The sequence below is a fragment of the Chinchilla lanigera genome, unplaced genomic scaffold (genome assembly GCF_000276665.1).
Source record: "Chinchilla lanigera isolate Chin_1 unplaced genomic scaffold, ChiLan1.0 scaffold00078, whole genome shotgun sequence".
In the NCBI taxonomy this organism is placed as follows: domain Eukaryota; kingdom Metazoa; phylum Chordata; class Mammalia; order Rodentia; family Chinchillidae; genus Chinchilla; species Chinchilla lanigera.
The window spans coordinates 10,403,740-10,419,727 of NW_004955479.1; the positions used below are offsets into that span (position 1 = coordinate 10,403,740).

General features: G+C 43.0%; 1 protein-coding gene across 10 annotated transcripts in view; it reads left to right on the forward strand.

The window, feature by feature from the left end:
- The window catches only part of Nrf1 (nuclear respiratory factor 1), a 146,208-nt gene that overhangs the window by 78,526 nt on the left and 51,694 nt on the right, over window positions 1-15,988 (forward strand). For all 10 annotated transcript variants that reach the window (XM_013503278.1, XM_005402417.2, XM_013503279.1 and 7 more), the window contains one exon: window positions 8,863-9,003. In XM_013503278.1, the coding sequence (XP_013358732.1) occupies window positions 8,863-9,003 (141 nt within the window). The remainder of the gene's footprint in view (window positions 1-8,862; window positions 9,004-15,988) is intronic.

The window sequence follows — 15,988 nt, forward strand, 5'->3', positions numbered from 1 at the left end:
GCTCTTGGGATCCTCTGCGTCAGCCTCCCAGAAAACACAGTGCTATTTTTTATTTTTGTAGCATTTTTGAAACTTGAGAATAACCTAAAATTTCAAAGATAAAGGATTGTTTAGGTAAGTTTGTGGCTCATCATAGACAAGGTTACTGTACTATCATTAAACTTGGTAATGTAGGTCAGATAGTGATGCTATATTAAGTAGAAAAAGCAGGTTATAGAACCGTATGTAGAATTTGATCCTACTTGAAAAGTAAATCTGCACAGGATATGTGTCTGTGGAATTGCTGAATACAGAGGGTTCTTGTAACTAATATTTGTATAATATAGCTGATTTTTGTTTTGTTTTTTGGGGTTTTTTTGTGGGGGGGTTACTGGGAATTGAACTCAGGACCTTGCGCTTGCCAGGCAGGCACTGTGCTGCTGAGCTATATCCCCAGCGCTGTTTTTTGGTTTTATTTGAAGATAGGATCTTGCTTGTAGTTGAGGCTGGCCCTGAACTCTCAGTGTAGTCCAGGCTGGCCTCAAACTCAGCCTCCAGCTAGAATTACAAGCGTGTGCCACCACGCCTGGCTATAGCAGCTCTTTCTAAACTTTGAATTATACGTAGTCTCAGTAATTCTGATAATAACCCTGAGAGTTAAGGTTTATTATCATTTTGCAAGCAAGAATACTAGCTCAGAGAGGCTAAGTGATTTGCCTTAGAACCAGTGGAGGAAAAGCTATGTGTCTATAAATATTGAGATACAAGTAACACAAACTAGGCATTAAAAATACTTCCAAAAGATGTAACTAAAAGAGCCAAGAAAGAGGAAAATGTGCTTCTCCTCTGCCCTCCAAGTCAAGTCTGCCCCGAGTAGGATCTCTTCCCCCACCTCAGTCATGCAAGGCAGAAACTTGGAACTGCTTTAAGCACCCTGCTCTCCTCCCCACTACCCTAGAGTCCATCTGTCGTTTTGTTCTCTGTTCATCTCTCAGGTATTTTTCAAACCCAGCCACTTTTCTCCACTTCCTTCGCCAGGAAGCCACCAGCTCTGGGTTCCATTCCAGTTCCCTTCTAGTGCAAGGACCCTTTCTGTAACTCCAGTGGTCCCTGACTTATCTTGCCCTGCACCCTCTGCTTCTCCTGCACCACTCTCTGGTGCGCACTTCTCCCTCTGGGTGCTCTCTCTCAGCTCCTGCTTTGCCTCCTCCACTTTTATTCCTGTGTAAGCACTCAGCTCAGCGAACCTTCCTCAGTGCAGCTTTCTCTGGCAGCTTTCTCTTGACCAAGCAGGTCAAGACGCAGGGCACCTCTGAGCTACTTAGTGCAGTATAGATGCACCTTGATTGTTTGCATGATTATTTTAACAATGCCTCCAGCTGGATTGGAAGCTCCAGGAGGTGAGGACTTGGTCTGCTTTACTATCCTTCACATTCCCACGTCCCAGTGCGATCTGCTGGGCTTCCTTTGAGTAGCTGCTCGGTAATATTTGCTGAATAAAGCATCTTAATGTGTGGTAGCACCAGAAATTTTTAAATGCAGATTTGGTTTCCAAATTAATCCTACATTGCACTAAATTGAGATTTTGGGAAGGAAAGATCTTTGAAGTTAGGTTAAATCATCTTTTGTTTATTGCTAACGGTTAAACCCAGAGCCTTCATACTAAACTATATTCTCAGCATTTTGTTGTTGTTGTTGTTTGTGTTTGTTTTTGATTTTTTGACACAGAATGTCACTATGTAGTTCAGGCCTTAAACTCACGACATAGCCCAGGCTGGCCTCAAACTCTTGGTGATCCTCTTGCCTCAGCCTCCTGAGTGCTGGGATTACAGGTGTGGGCCTCCACACTTGGCTGGTTATGTCCTCCTTTATCGCACTCTTCCTGGTTTGTAATAGGTTCTTATCTTTGTAACTATATTTGAATTTATCTTCTCTACGATCTCAGTTCTTCCTTAGCACAATGCCTAGCAGACCACAGGCAAATAATGAATATAGGTATTTGTTAGATAGATGGCAGGGTGGAGGAGCTACCAGGTTCATGTGCTGTATGAAGGTATGAACCTTCAAACTTCAAAAGTTTCAAGGTATTTCTTCACTACATGGGGTAGTGAAGAAATAAGTCAAAACTAGGTTCACTCTCAGAAAGCCTGTACCATGATGGATAATGAGAATCCCTTACCCAGAAATTCAAGGCTTCTTGGCACCACTGCCTTTAAATCTGATGTCTTCTAAAGTTTAAAATTTTTGTCAGTTGGGGCCAGGGATGTAGCTTAGTGGCACAGGTGCCTGCCTGGCAAGTGCAAGGTCCTGAGTTTGATCCCCAGTACCCATCCCCTGCAAAAAAAAAAATCTTTGTCAGTTGGACATGGTGCTACATGCCTCTAATCTTAGCACTGGGAAGGTTGAGGCAGGAGGATCATGAGTTTTGAACTTGCTACAAAGCCTGGGCTATGTAGCAAGTTCAAAATCACCCTGGAGTCTATATAAGAAAACAAACAAAACTTTTGTCTTTGAAAGCCTCCTCTTCAAAACAAAGTAAAAGACCTCCAGGAGTGTTTTAGCTTTTGGAGTGTCATTCTTAGTGAAAGTTCAGCACCACAGTAAAACCAAGTCGCCCTTCACACAGGCTAGTTCAGCACTGGCTTGGGATTGGGGTCATCCCACAGAAGTAGGCATAGGCATCGAGAAACTCCACTTCAGAAAAAACCATTTTTAAGCACCAAGTTTTTAATGATTCTGCACTTGATTCTTCCTATATGTGACTCAGTGTCCTCAAATGTAAAAAAGGATAATACTGACCTCCCTAGGGAGCAGTCAAAGTGAATGAGAGTTGGTTATCTTTCTTCTGTATAAAGGTCCTTAGGGGGATATGGTGTGAAAAGCATTGGCAAATTGGTGGAGCTTAAAGCTGCTGGGCCCCATGGCTATTCTCCTGGTGACTTAACTACCAGATTCAATCACTGGCTTTGTAGGAATAAGCCTGGAGTTACGTTCTTGAAGAACAGAGAATTTCCCAAGAAGAACCAGGGGCATTATAAAGGTAGATCTCTCCTCAGAGCCAGTGACCTATAGCGTGTGGATAGGGCCAGGCAATGATGCCAGTTTTACATGCACGGTCACTTGGTAACAGAAGCAGAAGGTATCTCTGGAGTTGTTACAGCTTTTTTGTAAGTCATCTTTCTGCCTGTGTTGCATTTGCTCTTCCCAGTACATGAGAGAACTGCATCCTTCACTTGTATAGCTTTAAAAAAAATGGCTTCGTTTACATTAAATGTGAAACCTGTTTTCAAACCAGTACAAGCCTGATTGCTCATGGGCTTTTTTTTTTGCTGTTTTTTGTTGTTGTTGTTTTGTTGTTGTTTTTTGGTCTTTTTGAGACAGGGTCTCTCTATGCATTTCAGGCTGGCCTTGAGCTCACTTTGTAGCCCAGGCTGGTCTCGAACCCGCAAGGATCCTCCTGCCTCAGCCTCCTGAGTGCTGGGATTACAGGCGTGCGCCACCACACCCAGCAACTCATGTATTTACTTATTTAACAAATATTTTTTGTTTTTTTTGTTTTTTTAGTTTTTCTCCAGTACCGGAAACCGAACTCATGACCTTGCGCTTGCCAGGCAGGTGCTTTGCCGCTGAGCTAAATCCCCAGCCCCTTAACAAATATTTAACATTGTTGAATACAATGTATAAGATTAAAAAGCCCATCTTAATCTTTCGGAAGTTTCAAGATTCAAAACTAGGGACCCAGGGGCATAGGGTGGATAGTAGAGACCTGGACTGAGACAGGAGAGGGAAAGGAGGCTGGCACTGGGGCTGGAGAGAGACTAGGACCAGGCCAGCATGACTTCATGGGCCACAGCCTGCGGCCTGGCTCAGAGCCACATGTGCTGTAGAATCACAGGTCTGAGCCCAGCTCTGTCCTAGGGCAGCTCTTAGTTCTATACCCAGGGCCACAATATATTGTTCATCTCAGAGGAGCTAGTTGAGGGATCTTTCCCCCCCTATTAGGGATAAACCCAGGGCCTGTGCAGTGGGCTACATCCTCAGCCCTTTTTAAATTTTTTACTTCTGAGGAAGAGTCTTGCTAAATCTCTTAAGTTGACCAGACTGGGTTCAAACTCATGGTCCTCCTAACTCAGGCTCCTAGAGTGCTAGGATTACAGGAATGCATCACCACCATGCCCAACTATAAACTTTTTTTTTTTTTATGAGACAGGGTTTCACTGTGTAGTTCAGGCTGGCCTTGAACCCACATTATAACCCAGGCTGGCCTCCAATTCACAGTAATCTTCCTGTCTCGGCCTCCCAAGTACTGGGATTACAGGCACGTGCCATCACACAGACCTATAAACTTTTAAAAATTCTTTTATGGGATCTTCCTGAAAACCCCTCTTGTATCCAGAAAAGCACCAGAAATATGGAAGAAATGTGGAGTCCTGTGTGGGACTGATTTTGTAGCCTAAATAAAGGCCCAATGCTCTAGTTATACCAGCCAGTTTCTGAATTTTATACAAGCAAATTGTGTGCCCAGAATCCTAATGACTTCTGTAAACACCTTCCATCTCTGGTAAATGTGAGAATGTTTGTGAAAGTACTGTACATGTCTGAATATGTGAAGTATTTCACGATGTATATTAAAAACATAAACAAAAGACCTGGTCCGTGTGTTAGCAGTCCCACATGTGGTTTCAGCGATGTGCTCTGGGAGCAGCATATGTGACACATCACCATTTAGACTGGGAATTTCACGGAGAATATGGCAGGAGCTGAAGGTTTTTCAGAAATGGTGGAAATTTAGTTAGACCTTAAAATATGGATGCTATTTGGAGAAGCAGCAGAATTGAAGACTCAGAAAAGAACTTGTTAAGTACACAAGGGTGAAGGAGGAGGCTTGGCCAGCTAAAGCAAGAGGTAAGGGAGCAGCGCCCAGGAGGCTCTGTGGTTATGCATTGATCCCCAATCCCCGGGGATGCGTGCTAGGCCCGCCGGGGATGCCTGAAGCCAAGGGCAGCACTGAGCTCTGTATACTGTGTCCTCTCCTACTTGTGCACACCCATGGCAAAGCTTACTTTGTACGTTAGAGTAGGAGATTAACACTAGCTAAGAATAGAATAATTACAATAGGTCATAATAAAATTATGATAGTGTGGTTTCTCTCTTGAAAGAATGCAGGCAAATGTTAATGTTTTTGGGCCATGCTTGGTTGTGGGTAACTGAAACCATCGATAAGGTGGGCTACTGTAACAGGAACCCAAGATGGTGCCATTCAGGTGTCCCCAAGGGGGGACAGACCCAGCTGTATCTGATGGCAGAGGAGTATGAGAAAAGTGGACAGTGATTGTAGATGTTGAAATGCTGGGCTGAGAAGCTGATACTTCATCCTGTAAAAAATGGAAACAGTTTTTTGAGAAAGAGAGATGAGAATAAAGTAGAACATTTGCACTTTAGAGCTAGATAAAAATTACATTGCTTTGCAGCTATATATCTTACCAGCTTTATGTTATGGGGGAAATTACTTAAGTTTTTTAAGCCTCAATTTTCTTATCTGCAAAGTGGGCATAATAGTATTTTTCTTGTGGAATTATGAGGCTACTTAAGAGACTGAGACAGGAGGATCTCAAATTTGAGCCCAGCCTGGGCAGTTTAGCAAGACCTTGTCTCAAAATAAAAATTTAAAAAGTCTGGGTTAGCTCATTGTGAAAGCCTTGGGTTCAGTCCTCAGTAACACATGCACACACGCAGTGGTATAAGGATTAAGACAATATATACAGTGGTGCTTGGGGCATAGTAAGTGCTCAGTAAATGGTATTTGATGATGACAAGTGTTTCTAAAACTTCAAATGGCGTTAGTGTATAGGGTGAACTGGGGGAAGAGAGATTGGCAGCTGGCTTTGATTTTCAATGGTTTTTACTTTAATGGTGAAACCAGTTCATTGACATAGTATAGGTGTGAAGTGACAAAGGCCTAACTCTGATATGGGAATAGAAGGCAGAAGTTGAAACACAGAGGAACTTGTATTTTGTCCTGTGTGTGATATCACCTGTAAGATGCACCAGCGTTTTTATACTACAAAGACAGAAAAAATATTGATGAACTCTGACACACTGCTTATCACCTAGGATTTTTATTGTACACTTAGTTGTTATTTATTGTGTACTCTTCCAATAAGTGTATCACTTCTATTTAAACATAAAAAGGAAACTTTAAGGGAAATAAGATATTCCTGAAACTTCTTCACATCCAATCCATGTCTTTTAATTTCTTGTTTCAGTCAGTTGTCAATGGTTTTTCGTGTAATACTGTATTCTTGCCACCAAGAGCATGGGTATTTCTATAGTTCTTTAAAAATCTCTTGGGGTTTTGTTTTCCCAGCCTACCACAAGTCTGATGTTGTTGCTTCTTGGTCTTAGCAGAAATTGCTGCTGGGAGGATATCACACAGCAGGCAGCGCTCACGTTCCTTTCTCAGATGGTGCCGAGTGATTACTGGCTGAAAGGCAAGGGTGGATGTGTGTGTCCAGGGCTGAGCCCTGGTCACATGTGCGGGAGTGACAGCCATACCCCCAGACGTTTCACAAGACAGTCAAGGTGGGAGGAAACACATCTCAGAGCTGAGAGATTGGAGTGTTGAAACACTAGCTTTGTGACTGTGGAAAGTTACTTAGTTTAGAGAGCAGTGCCATCCAGGGTCAGCCCTGAAGTTGTTTGGTTGCGAATTATTCTGAAACATTTTTATTAAAAATCAAAATATTTTTAAAGAATTATGTAGCATGGATAAGTTTAGCAAGACACCAGGAGGTGAACTTTTAGAATTATACTGATTCATAAAAATGGCTGAAATTGTTTGAAACTAGCTAGTGTAATTCTAATAAATTTATGAGTGCTCATCTTTGAGTGTTAGACATTACTAGCACATGAGATATGTTTTATACTCTTATCATTCATTTTTACTATGGGCCCACACCCACGATAAGGATTTAACATGCTATCCTAATAAGTTCAAAGACCAAACCCAAACTTAAAGTGTCAGTCATTTTGCCAGGGATATAACTCAGCAGTACAGTGCCTGCCTGGCAAGTGCAAGATACTGTGTTTGATTCCCGGTACCCAAAAAAAAACAAAAAAGCCAGTCATTTCTATGGGTTGGTAGCATAAAAGTTCTACATAGAATAGAGAAATGTAGAAAACAAAAAATGTAACCCTGTAGACTTGCAATTATAGCAGTACCAATGATGTTACAATAAACATGGTTCTGCCAGGTGTGGTGGTGCATGCCTTTAATCCCAGCACTCAGGAGGCTGAGGCAGGAGGATCCCCCGTGAGTTCAAGCCTAGCCTGGGCTATATAAGCAAGTTCAAGGCCAGCCTATGATACACAATAAGACTCTGCCTCAGAACAACAACAAACAAACAAAAATAAACATAATTCTTTCTTTCTCTTTTTTTGGTGCTGGGGATTGAACCCAGAGTCTTGTGCATGCTAGGCAAGTATTTGGCCACAAAGACACACCCCCAGCCCTATTTAAAATTTTATTTTATTAATTCATTTATATGAGGCAGAGTCTCATTAAGTTGCCAGGGTAGGCCTTAAGCTTGCAGCCCTCCTGCCTCTGCCTCTCAAGTAGTTGGGATTATAGGCATAAGCCACCACACCCTGCTGGCAGAGTACTGACAGTTTTATATTTAGAAACAGGATAGAGTGATAATGGGTATTTAGTTTGTGCAATTTTTCCTTCACCCTCTTAAGTTATGGACCTATTGGGAGGATTCTTTAACTGAAAAGTTGTATCACCAAGCCAACAATATTGACTTTTCCAGATGCTTAGGGTAAAATGTGGGAATCTTATATGGTCTTCAGGATGAGTCCTAATAAGGAACTGTGTCTTGACTGAGAGTCCAGTCCATTTAGCAGAACACGCAGGCCTCGAACAGTGCCAGAACTTCTGGGCAAACCTTCTCTTCTCTTCCCTTTTTAATGGGAGCTGATGCCTGAATCCTGAAGGCCATTTTTTGTCACATTTCCATAATTATGTGGCTTTCTTATTACCCTGTGAGGTGTCCTGTGCACCTTGTGTACTCTTCCAAGAGAGTGAGCCGGCTATGGGTGGTTGCAGGGCCCGGCGTCTGCCCGCCATCCTGCTCCTCGGAACCTGGGCCATCCTGTGCCACAGCTGCAGGGCTCTCTTTCTGGACATTCACTCTTGTTGCAAGAGTTGGTTTGGACATGAGCAAGTACTGCAGAAGCCTCGCTGCTTTGAAGTTCCCGTGTGTGGCCAGAGAGGACCAGAGGGAGCGGGATGTGACCTGTGGGTTCTCTGGCCCCAGGCCTTGCTGGGAGCACACTTCTGATGCTCAGCTACAGTAAACACCTCTGGCTTTCAATTTTGATTCTTCTCAATTCAGCCTCTTGTGCAAGTGCCTCTCACCTGTCTGGTGGTCTTGTCTGTGGAAAAGTAGCAGCACTTTCAGACAGGTTACTTAGAATTTTACAGAAAAGTCCGAAGGGATCTTGAAAATGATTTTGGCAATTAACTGCCACAGCCAGATGTTTATCACCTGGCCTGGGACATGCAGAATAATGATTGCCATTCCTGGTGCATCCTGAGCAGGTGACGGCCTCCTGTTGCCTGAGGCAGTGTGAGTTTAACGGGGGAACAATGTTTCCATAAAACTTGCCCCGCCACCTCTTTCTGCTGTTGGTCCCTGTAATTCCATCATCATTAATTCTGTTCAGTGCAATGTCTTCGGGGCCAGCGAGTTGCAGGAGTGTTTGCTCTCAGGGCTCTGCAGTGGCTCAGGAAAGCCTGCCCCACCCACCCTGCTGTTGCCTAGCACTAGTCCACCCTGGTAGTTGGGCAGCTTGTTTACTTCTGCCCTTAATTCCCTGCAGGTGCGAAAGTACAAGAGCATGATCCTGGAAGACTTGGAGTCGGCACTGGCAGAACACGCCCCTGCGCCACAGGAGGTTAATTCTGAGCTGCCGCCTCTCACCATCGATGGGATTCCGGTCTCTGTGGACAAAATGACCCAGGTAAGGGGCGGGAAGCCAGGCGCAGACGCAGAGGCCAGAGGCCAGAGGCTCACTTTCCTAGCCTTGTACGCAGTGATGTGACAGGGAGGAGATGCAGATTGGAGGGTGGCCTGAGGCAGCAGTCCTGGAGAAGGGAGGGCGGCGCTAGACAGGCACTCCCACCCGAGGGTGTGCATGGGGCTCCTCCTTCACTGTCCATTCTTTCCTCTCACGGGGCCTTTGAGTTGGAGCAAAAAACTTGGAGCTTGGGGTTGATCTGAATAGGAGAATGTGACAGCGAGTCACAGTCAGGTGGGGCAGGTTTTGGTCTCTTGGGCTGAGCTGCTACTCTTCCATGTAAATTCTGGATACCATCACACTATTGCCAAGTGATGCTGTTCCCTGGGGAATAAGGACGCAGAGCTCAGAAGGACGCCATCCTGAATCCCTCAGTGCCGCCCTCCTCATCTGAGAAGGAACGTCAGAATGTGCTTAGCCTGGTAATCATGGGCCTCAGTGATTTTGCTGAGGTTGTCCCTTTTATGTTTAAGTAACAGCCTGGTCAAAATCAATATTTTTATAACATATTTTCCATCTCACTTCTTTGTTAGTGTACTTCTGTCTTGCTAAATTTAGTTGTCAGTTTTCTTTCCTTATTATTATTGGGCTTTTTAACAGTATTTAACTCAGTCAATTACTCCTTCCTTCTTAAAACTTATTTGTATTTTTTGTTGTTGTTTTTTGTCTTTTGAGATAGGGTCTCACTATGTAGTTCAAGTTAGCCTTGAACATAGTATGTAGCCCTGGCTGGCCTCAACTCACAGCAGTCCTCTTGCCTCAGCCTCCTGTGTGCTGGGATTACAGGTGTGCACCACCACACCTGGTTTCATACATTCCTCTTTTTCAGTCTCCATGACTCCATGCTCCTGGACATCCTTCTACCTTACTGGCTGCTGCTTCTCAGCGTTTTTTTTATCATTCCCCTTGCTCATTTCACCTCATCACTGTTGGTGTGTCTCCAAGCCCAGGCCTTAGCGGTCTGCTCTGTCCTGCATTCTTCTCTAAGTGGTTTCATTTGTGGGCTTCCTGTTCTATGTGCCATTGCACCCAGCTTTGAACCACTGAAATGTCCAGTAGCCAGAACACTCTGAACGGGACCTTTGGTTGTCCCCACTCCATTCCCACTCTGTTCCTTCCCTTTTGTTCCCCGTGTCACTTGATGCCACCACCATCCCTCTGGTTGCTCAAGTTCCAGAACGGGAGTGATCCCTATTTCTGCCCCTGCCCCCTTCACCTGAAGCTGCCTGTTTTTCTCAGCTCTGTCAGCACGTGCACCCCAGCCTTAATACCACTCCTAGTGCTGTTTCAGTGCCAACCCTCCCTGCACCCCTGTGCTCTGCTGCAGGCCACTCTCTATGTGGCCAGCATAAAGATTCTTCAAAAAGGTCTTGGCCCTCTAATGGCATCCCACTGTTTCTACAATCAGATCCCAAACCTTGGATGCCCTGGATAATCTGGCCTCTTCCCGCTAGGCACAGTGGTGCATGCCTGTAATTGCAGTACTCGGGAGGCTGGGGCAGGAGGATCGCCATGAGTTTCAGGTCAGCCTAAACAGAGACTGCCTCAAAAAACAAAATAAAGCAGATAACCTGGCCTCTTCCACACTCATCTCTCCTCCTGACTCAGTCACTGAGCTACAGGGATGGTCTCTTTCTCAAACACCCCCAACTCTATGCTTCTACTTTTGCTCTTCCCTTTGCCCAAAACATTGTTCTCTTGGATCTTGGTGTGACTGACTGTATCTAATGCAAAGTCCCTGAGACAGCTCTTTGGCTTGGCCTGGCTTGGTTTGGCTTACTATGTATGCCAGGCTGGCCTTGAGCCTCCTGCTTCAGCCTCCTGAGTACATGGGCTCACAGGTACGTGCCACCATCCCCAATTCAAGCCTTGCTTGATTCTCCCATCTTCTGAAGCTTTCTCCTCCCCCAGCTCACTAATTAATACAATCTTGGTATTATTGTCTGGATAGCACTTACCACTACCTGAAATGATCTCATCTATTAACTTCTATACTTGTTTGTGATCTGTACTGCCAATAGAATTGAGAGCTAGGACTTAGTTTTTACTTTTTACTCCTGTGCAAGACAGCTGCCCAGCACCTGAAACCACTCATCATCTAAACAATGGATTCTGGTCAGTAAATGACCTAAGGATCAAAGCAAAATCACTTCACAAAATCAGTGCCAGTGCCTTGGGCAGGTGTTCACTCAGTATAGACACTGATGTTGCTGTTCATGAGGGGACGCTCTTCTTCCTTATTAGGTCTGAAGCAGCAACTTCATATGAAGTAGTACTATATTTTGTAAGTGTAAAGCTAAGCAGGGTGTGGTGGTACAACTGTAATTTCAGCATTTGGGAGGCTGAGGCAAGAAGATTTGAGTTTGAGACCAGCCTAGGATATATAATTCAAGGCTAGACTAGACTAATCTTGAATTTTTTTTCCCCCCTGCAATAATAGGGATTGAAACCACAACCTTTATATTGAGCTATATCACCTCACTTTTTTTTATTTTTGAACAGGGTATTGCTAAGTAGCTAACTGTCCGTGGTGAGCTTAAACTTGATGGCTCTCCTGCCTCAGCCTCCCAGAGTGCTGGTATTACAGGTGTGCACCCCAACATCTCTTACGTAGACACAAATTACACAGAACAGAGTATCTGAACAGAACAGAGTAATCTGTCAGAACTAACTGCCCTATTCACAAAGAGGCACCTCTGTAGGATTTTTTTGGTTGTTTTATCTGGCTTTGGTTTTTGTCTTTTCTGCTTTGTGTTTTTCGTTTTGCGGAAATATAATTCCTTATTTGTAAGTAAGATGCTTAATTGAAAAGCTTCAGTTTTGACTGTGCTAAATATATCCTGATTCTGATAACCTCATTTTCCATGGCTCAAAAAGTAAAAGACCACATAGCTCTTTAGCAGTGGTATTAATCTGTGACGTGTGTGTCATGGAAAGCCCTGAAAGGTTTCACCATTGCTGCTTCATAGTACTTCTAGCATTAAAATGAGAACTTTAGGCCTCTTTAAGAATAGTGGCTAGAGCTGGGCATGGTGGTGCACTCCGGTAGTCCCAATACTTGGGAGGCAGAAGCAAGAGGATCACAGCAAGTTCAAGGCCAGTCTGGACTACATAGCGAGACCCTGTCTCTTTAAAAAAAATAAAAGAAAAAGGAAAAGGAAAGGTAAAAAACTAAAAATACAAAACATAAAAAAAAAGGGCTAGAACTCTACCTATATCCCCCATCTTTCAGCCCACCCTAAAACTGGAAGAGGTGGAGATAAAGCTTACCAGCAGAAATTATTATTTATGATAAGTTCTGTAACCTCAGAATTTACAAGGAAACAGTGAGGTCACCTTTTTCAGAGATTTTGAAAATCCGGCTAACAGAGTTTTCTGGAATGCTCCATACTGGGCTGCATGGTGGGCTAAGTCAGTGTGGGAGGCCCTGGGGTCTCAGAAGCGGATAGTGCATCGGTAGTGTGAGGGACCCTGCGCTCTGCCTTTCCAGTCGATGGCCCCTAGCACCGACCCTCCAATACACTGAGTTGAAGGAACCACATTGTTTCTTGAGGAGCCTTACAATAATATGATATTGCTCCTGGAAAAATCAGTCTGCTTTTTACCACCCTGGAGTTCTCTAGGATTTCTTGTTCTTGGAGGTTGTAAATCTTGCTGGGATCTGTGTTTTAAAAGATCCAAGCAACAATTATAGAAGAATCATCTCTGGAAAGACCTGCCTGGTGCTACTGGCTAAAATATACTCCTCTATCCTTATCCCTTCCCTGTGCCCTCTTGAACTTGCTGTTCTCATACTCTCACTGGGGCAGTCTGTTGCTTTACGAGTCCCTTGGTGTGCTGATGCAATGGGATAGTAATTCCTGACCACTTTGTGGGGAGCCTTCAGAAACATTCAGCGCAGCGATTGCTTCATTAAGAGGAAGCTGTTCGTGAGGCTTGCCCTGCTTTACATAGAAAACAGTCAGTTAGCAGTTTTCATTCTTTGAGGATTTTGTTGTTTTGAAAAAGCATAAGCCTGGCCTCTTCTACTTGAAGAGCAGAAAATGTTATGCTAAATAAAATAAACAAGACACACAGGGAAATACATGTGATTCCACTTATATGAGGTATCTAGAATGGGCAAATCATAGAGACAGAAAGTAGAATAGAGATTAGCAGGGGCTGAGGGGTAGACATGGGAAATTAACGTTTTAATTAAAACTTTAGAGTGATTGAGTTCAGTTGTCCTTAAAGTTGGTCGCACAGTAGAATGACTTGGGAGTTTAAAGTTCTAGTGATGGGACCAGGTAAGTGTGAGCCTATGAGGATGGGATCCAGGGCACTGTGGTGATTAGATTCCCAGGATCTGTGTTATCTGGTGCTGTAGATAACAATTCCAAACCACCTTTTCATACTCCAGTGTCAAAATCTAAGTGCAAAGCAGCTTTTCTTACTCTCTGAAATGATCAGAAAGTGTTTTTGTACACAGTGCCATGCCACATTTTGTAATCCATTAGTTAAAAAAAAAAAAAAATCCATTAGGTAGCCATGATAAGATTAAAATAATGTATAGGTAATGTGTAACAGTACAGGATGCATTGAGTTAGAAATAGAATATTTTATTTTATCTTATATTATTTTCTGGTACTGGTGATCAAACCCAGGGCTTCATACATTTTAGGCAAGTAGCTTTTCACTGAGCCACATGCCCCGCAAGAAATACAATATTTTGGCTGAGTGTAGTGGCACATGCCTGTAATCTCAGCACTTAGGAGACTGAGGCAGGAGGATCACTGTGAATTTGAGGCTACCCCAGACTACATTGTGAATTCAAGGCCAGCCTGGAATTTACATAGCAAGACTCTGTCTCAAAAAAAACAAAGAGAAATAGAATATTTTAAACAGAGAAATTAGAGTATATCCAGGAATATTAATGAATAAGAATATTTGAGAAATATTTGCAGCTTATATGCATGACAATGAATTAATATCTAAAACATACTAATATTAATTCTCCTTCAAATTAGTGAGAAAGATAATTGGAAAAATAAGTAAAACATTATAACCAGTTTACAGCAAGGAAAAAAACAAATAAAGATATATTCTTGGCTCACTATTAATGGAAATTGAAATAAGAAACTGTTTTCCCATATCAAATGCCAAACTAAGAAAGCTCAGTAATTTTTACAAAAGGGAGGTATGTGAAAAAACAGGTATTACCCTATGCTGTTGGTGAGAGTGAGATTGGCTGTCTTTCTGGAGGACAGCTTAGTAGTATCTGTTGAAATGTTGAATGCACATGCCCCCTATTTAAGCAGTAAATCCTCTTGAGCATAAAGAAGGATGTACAGGCACTGTTTGTAAGCACAAAGGACTATAAACAGCATAAATGTTTACTAGTAGGGGAATATTAAAATGGAAAAACCTTTACCATAGGTACTAGGCAACTGTTAGACAAAAGGTGATTATTATAGTTGTGCTACCATGTGAAGTCTCTGTGGTATGAAATGTTGAACAGAAAAGGCAAGTTGTAAAATATGTACAATATAATAGTGGTTTTATTTCTCTTTAATCACACACAACAGTGCCTTTCTAGCATATATTCATGTAAATACATAGACTTTGGCCAATAAGGAAGAATGTTTGTCAGGCTCCTGCTCTGAACAGAGGACTGACAAGGGGAGGGTGGACAGCACAGAGGCCTTTGCCTTCATCTGTGCAATGGACAGTTTGTACAAAAGAGTACTGCTAGGATAAGCTAACCAAAACTGACCAATCTGAGACTCCTGCACAAAGACAGTAGGGCTTTAAAAGCATTTTGATTACTCAGAAGGTGGCACTTTGATAGGCTGGTGGAGTGCAAAGAAAAGAAGCAGACTTGTGGCCTGAGACAGGTCTGAAGAAGTCTCTAAATGAGACTTTCCAGTTACAGACACAGAGGACCGGTGTGGACAACATTGTGAGACTCCATCAACACCAAGCAAGGGTCTTCATTGGCTGGCCCTGAATTCACTCCCTCTAATTTGTGCTTAACTTTCTTCCCACACTTTCTCATCCCACATTTCCAGTGGGAATGTGTTTTGGGGAGAAATGAGATTGAGAGAAGGCAGTGTTTCTGTTGGCAGTTGCAGGGAACGGTGCTTCTGGTAGGATGGCCACCTTCATCATCTCTTTGAACAGAGGTTAATGGTACAGGTAAGTCCAGAGAGTGAGCAGAGAAATCACTTTGCTTTTGCTCTCTAATGCCCTTTAGATACCTATTTGAACTTAACTTGGTTTGTTAACCGGAAAGTACATAAGTTTAAATTAAGTTAACAGTACCATAGTCTGAAAATTTTCCAGTTTTCCTTCCCTGCCACATTCCTGTTTCCTGTAGGCTATAGAAAACTTAACCTTTCTCATGGTTTGATTTGTACTGCTTCCTCTTTAAATGTATTATAGAGTTGCCTCTCAGTATCTCTGAAGGATTTGTTCCATGATCTTCTGCAGATCCCCAAATCTATAGCTATTTAACATACTCACACTGAAGCCATAATTCATATGTCTTGCTGCTGAGAGACTCTGAACCACCGGTGGTATATGCATAGCTGTCCCATCCGGCAGCATCATACAGTCCCATTGGGTGGTACAAGCCACCTGATAGGATAGTCATGCACCTACCACTGGTGGTTCAAGCCAGCGAGAAGGTGTTAAGTTTCTTATATAAAATGCCATAGTATTTGCATAAAATCTACACACATAGTATCATCTGCTGTAAATCATCTCTACATTACTTAATAATGCTTAATGCTGTAATTGCTGTGTAAATACTATGTAAGTTGCTGCTAGACTGTATTATTTAGGTAGCCATGACAAGAAAGTTTGTACATATATTTAATACAGATGAAATTTTTTTCCTGAGTATGTTTGCTCCGTGATTGGTTGAATCTGTGGGTACATAACACAGAGA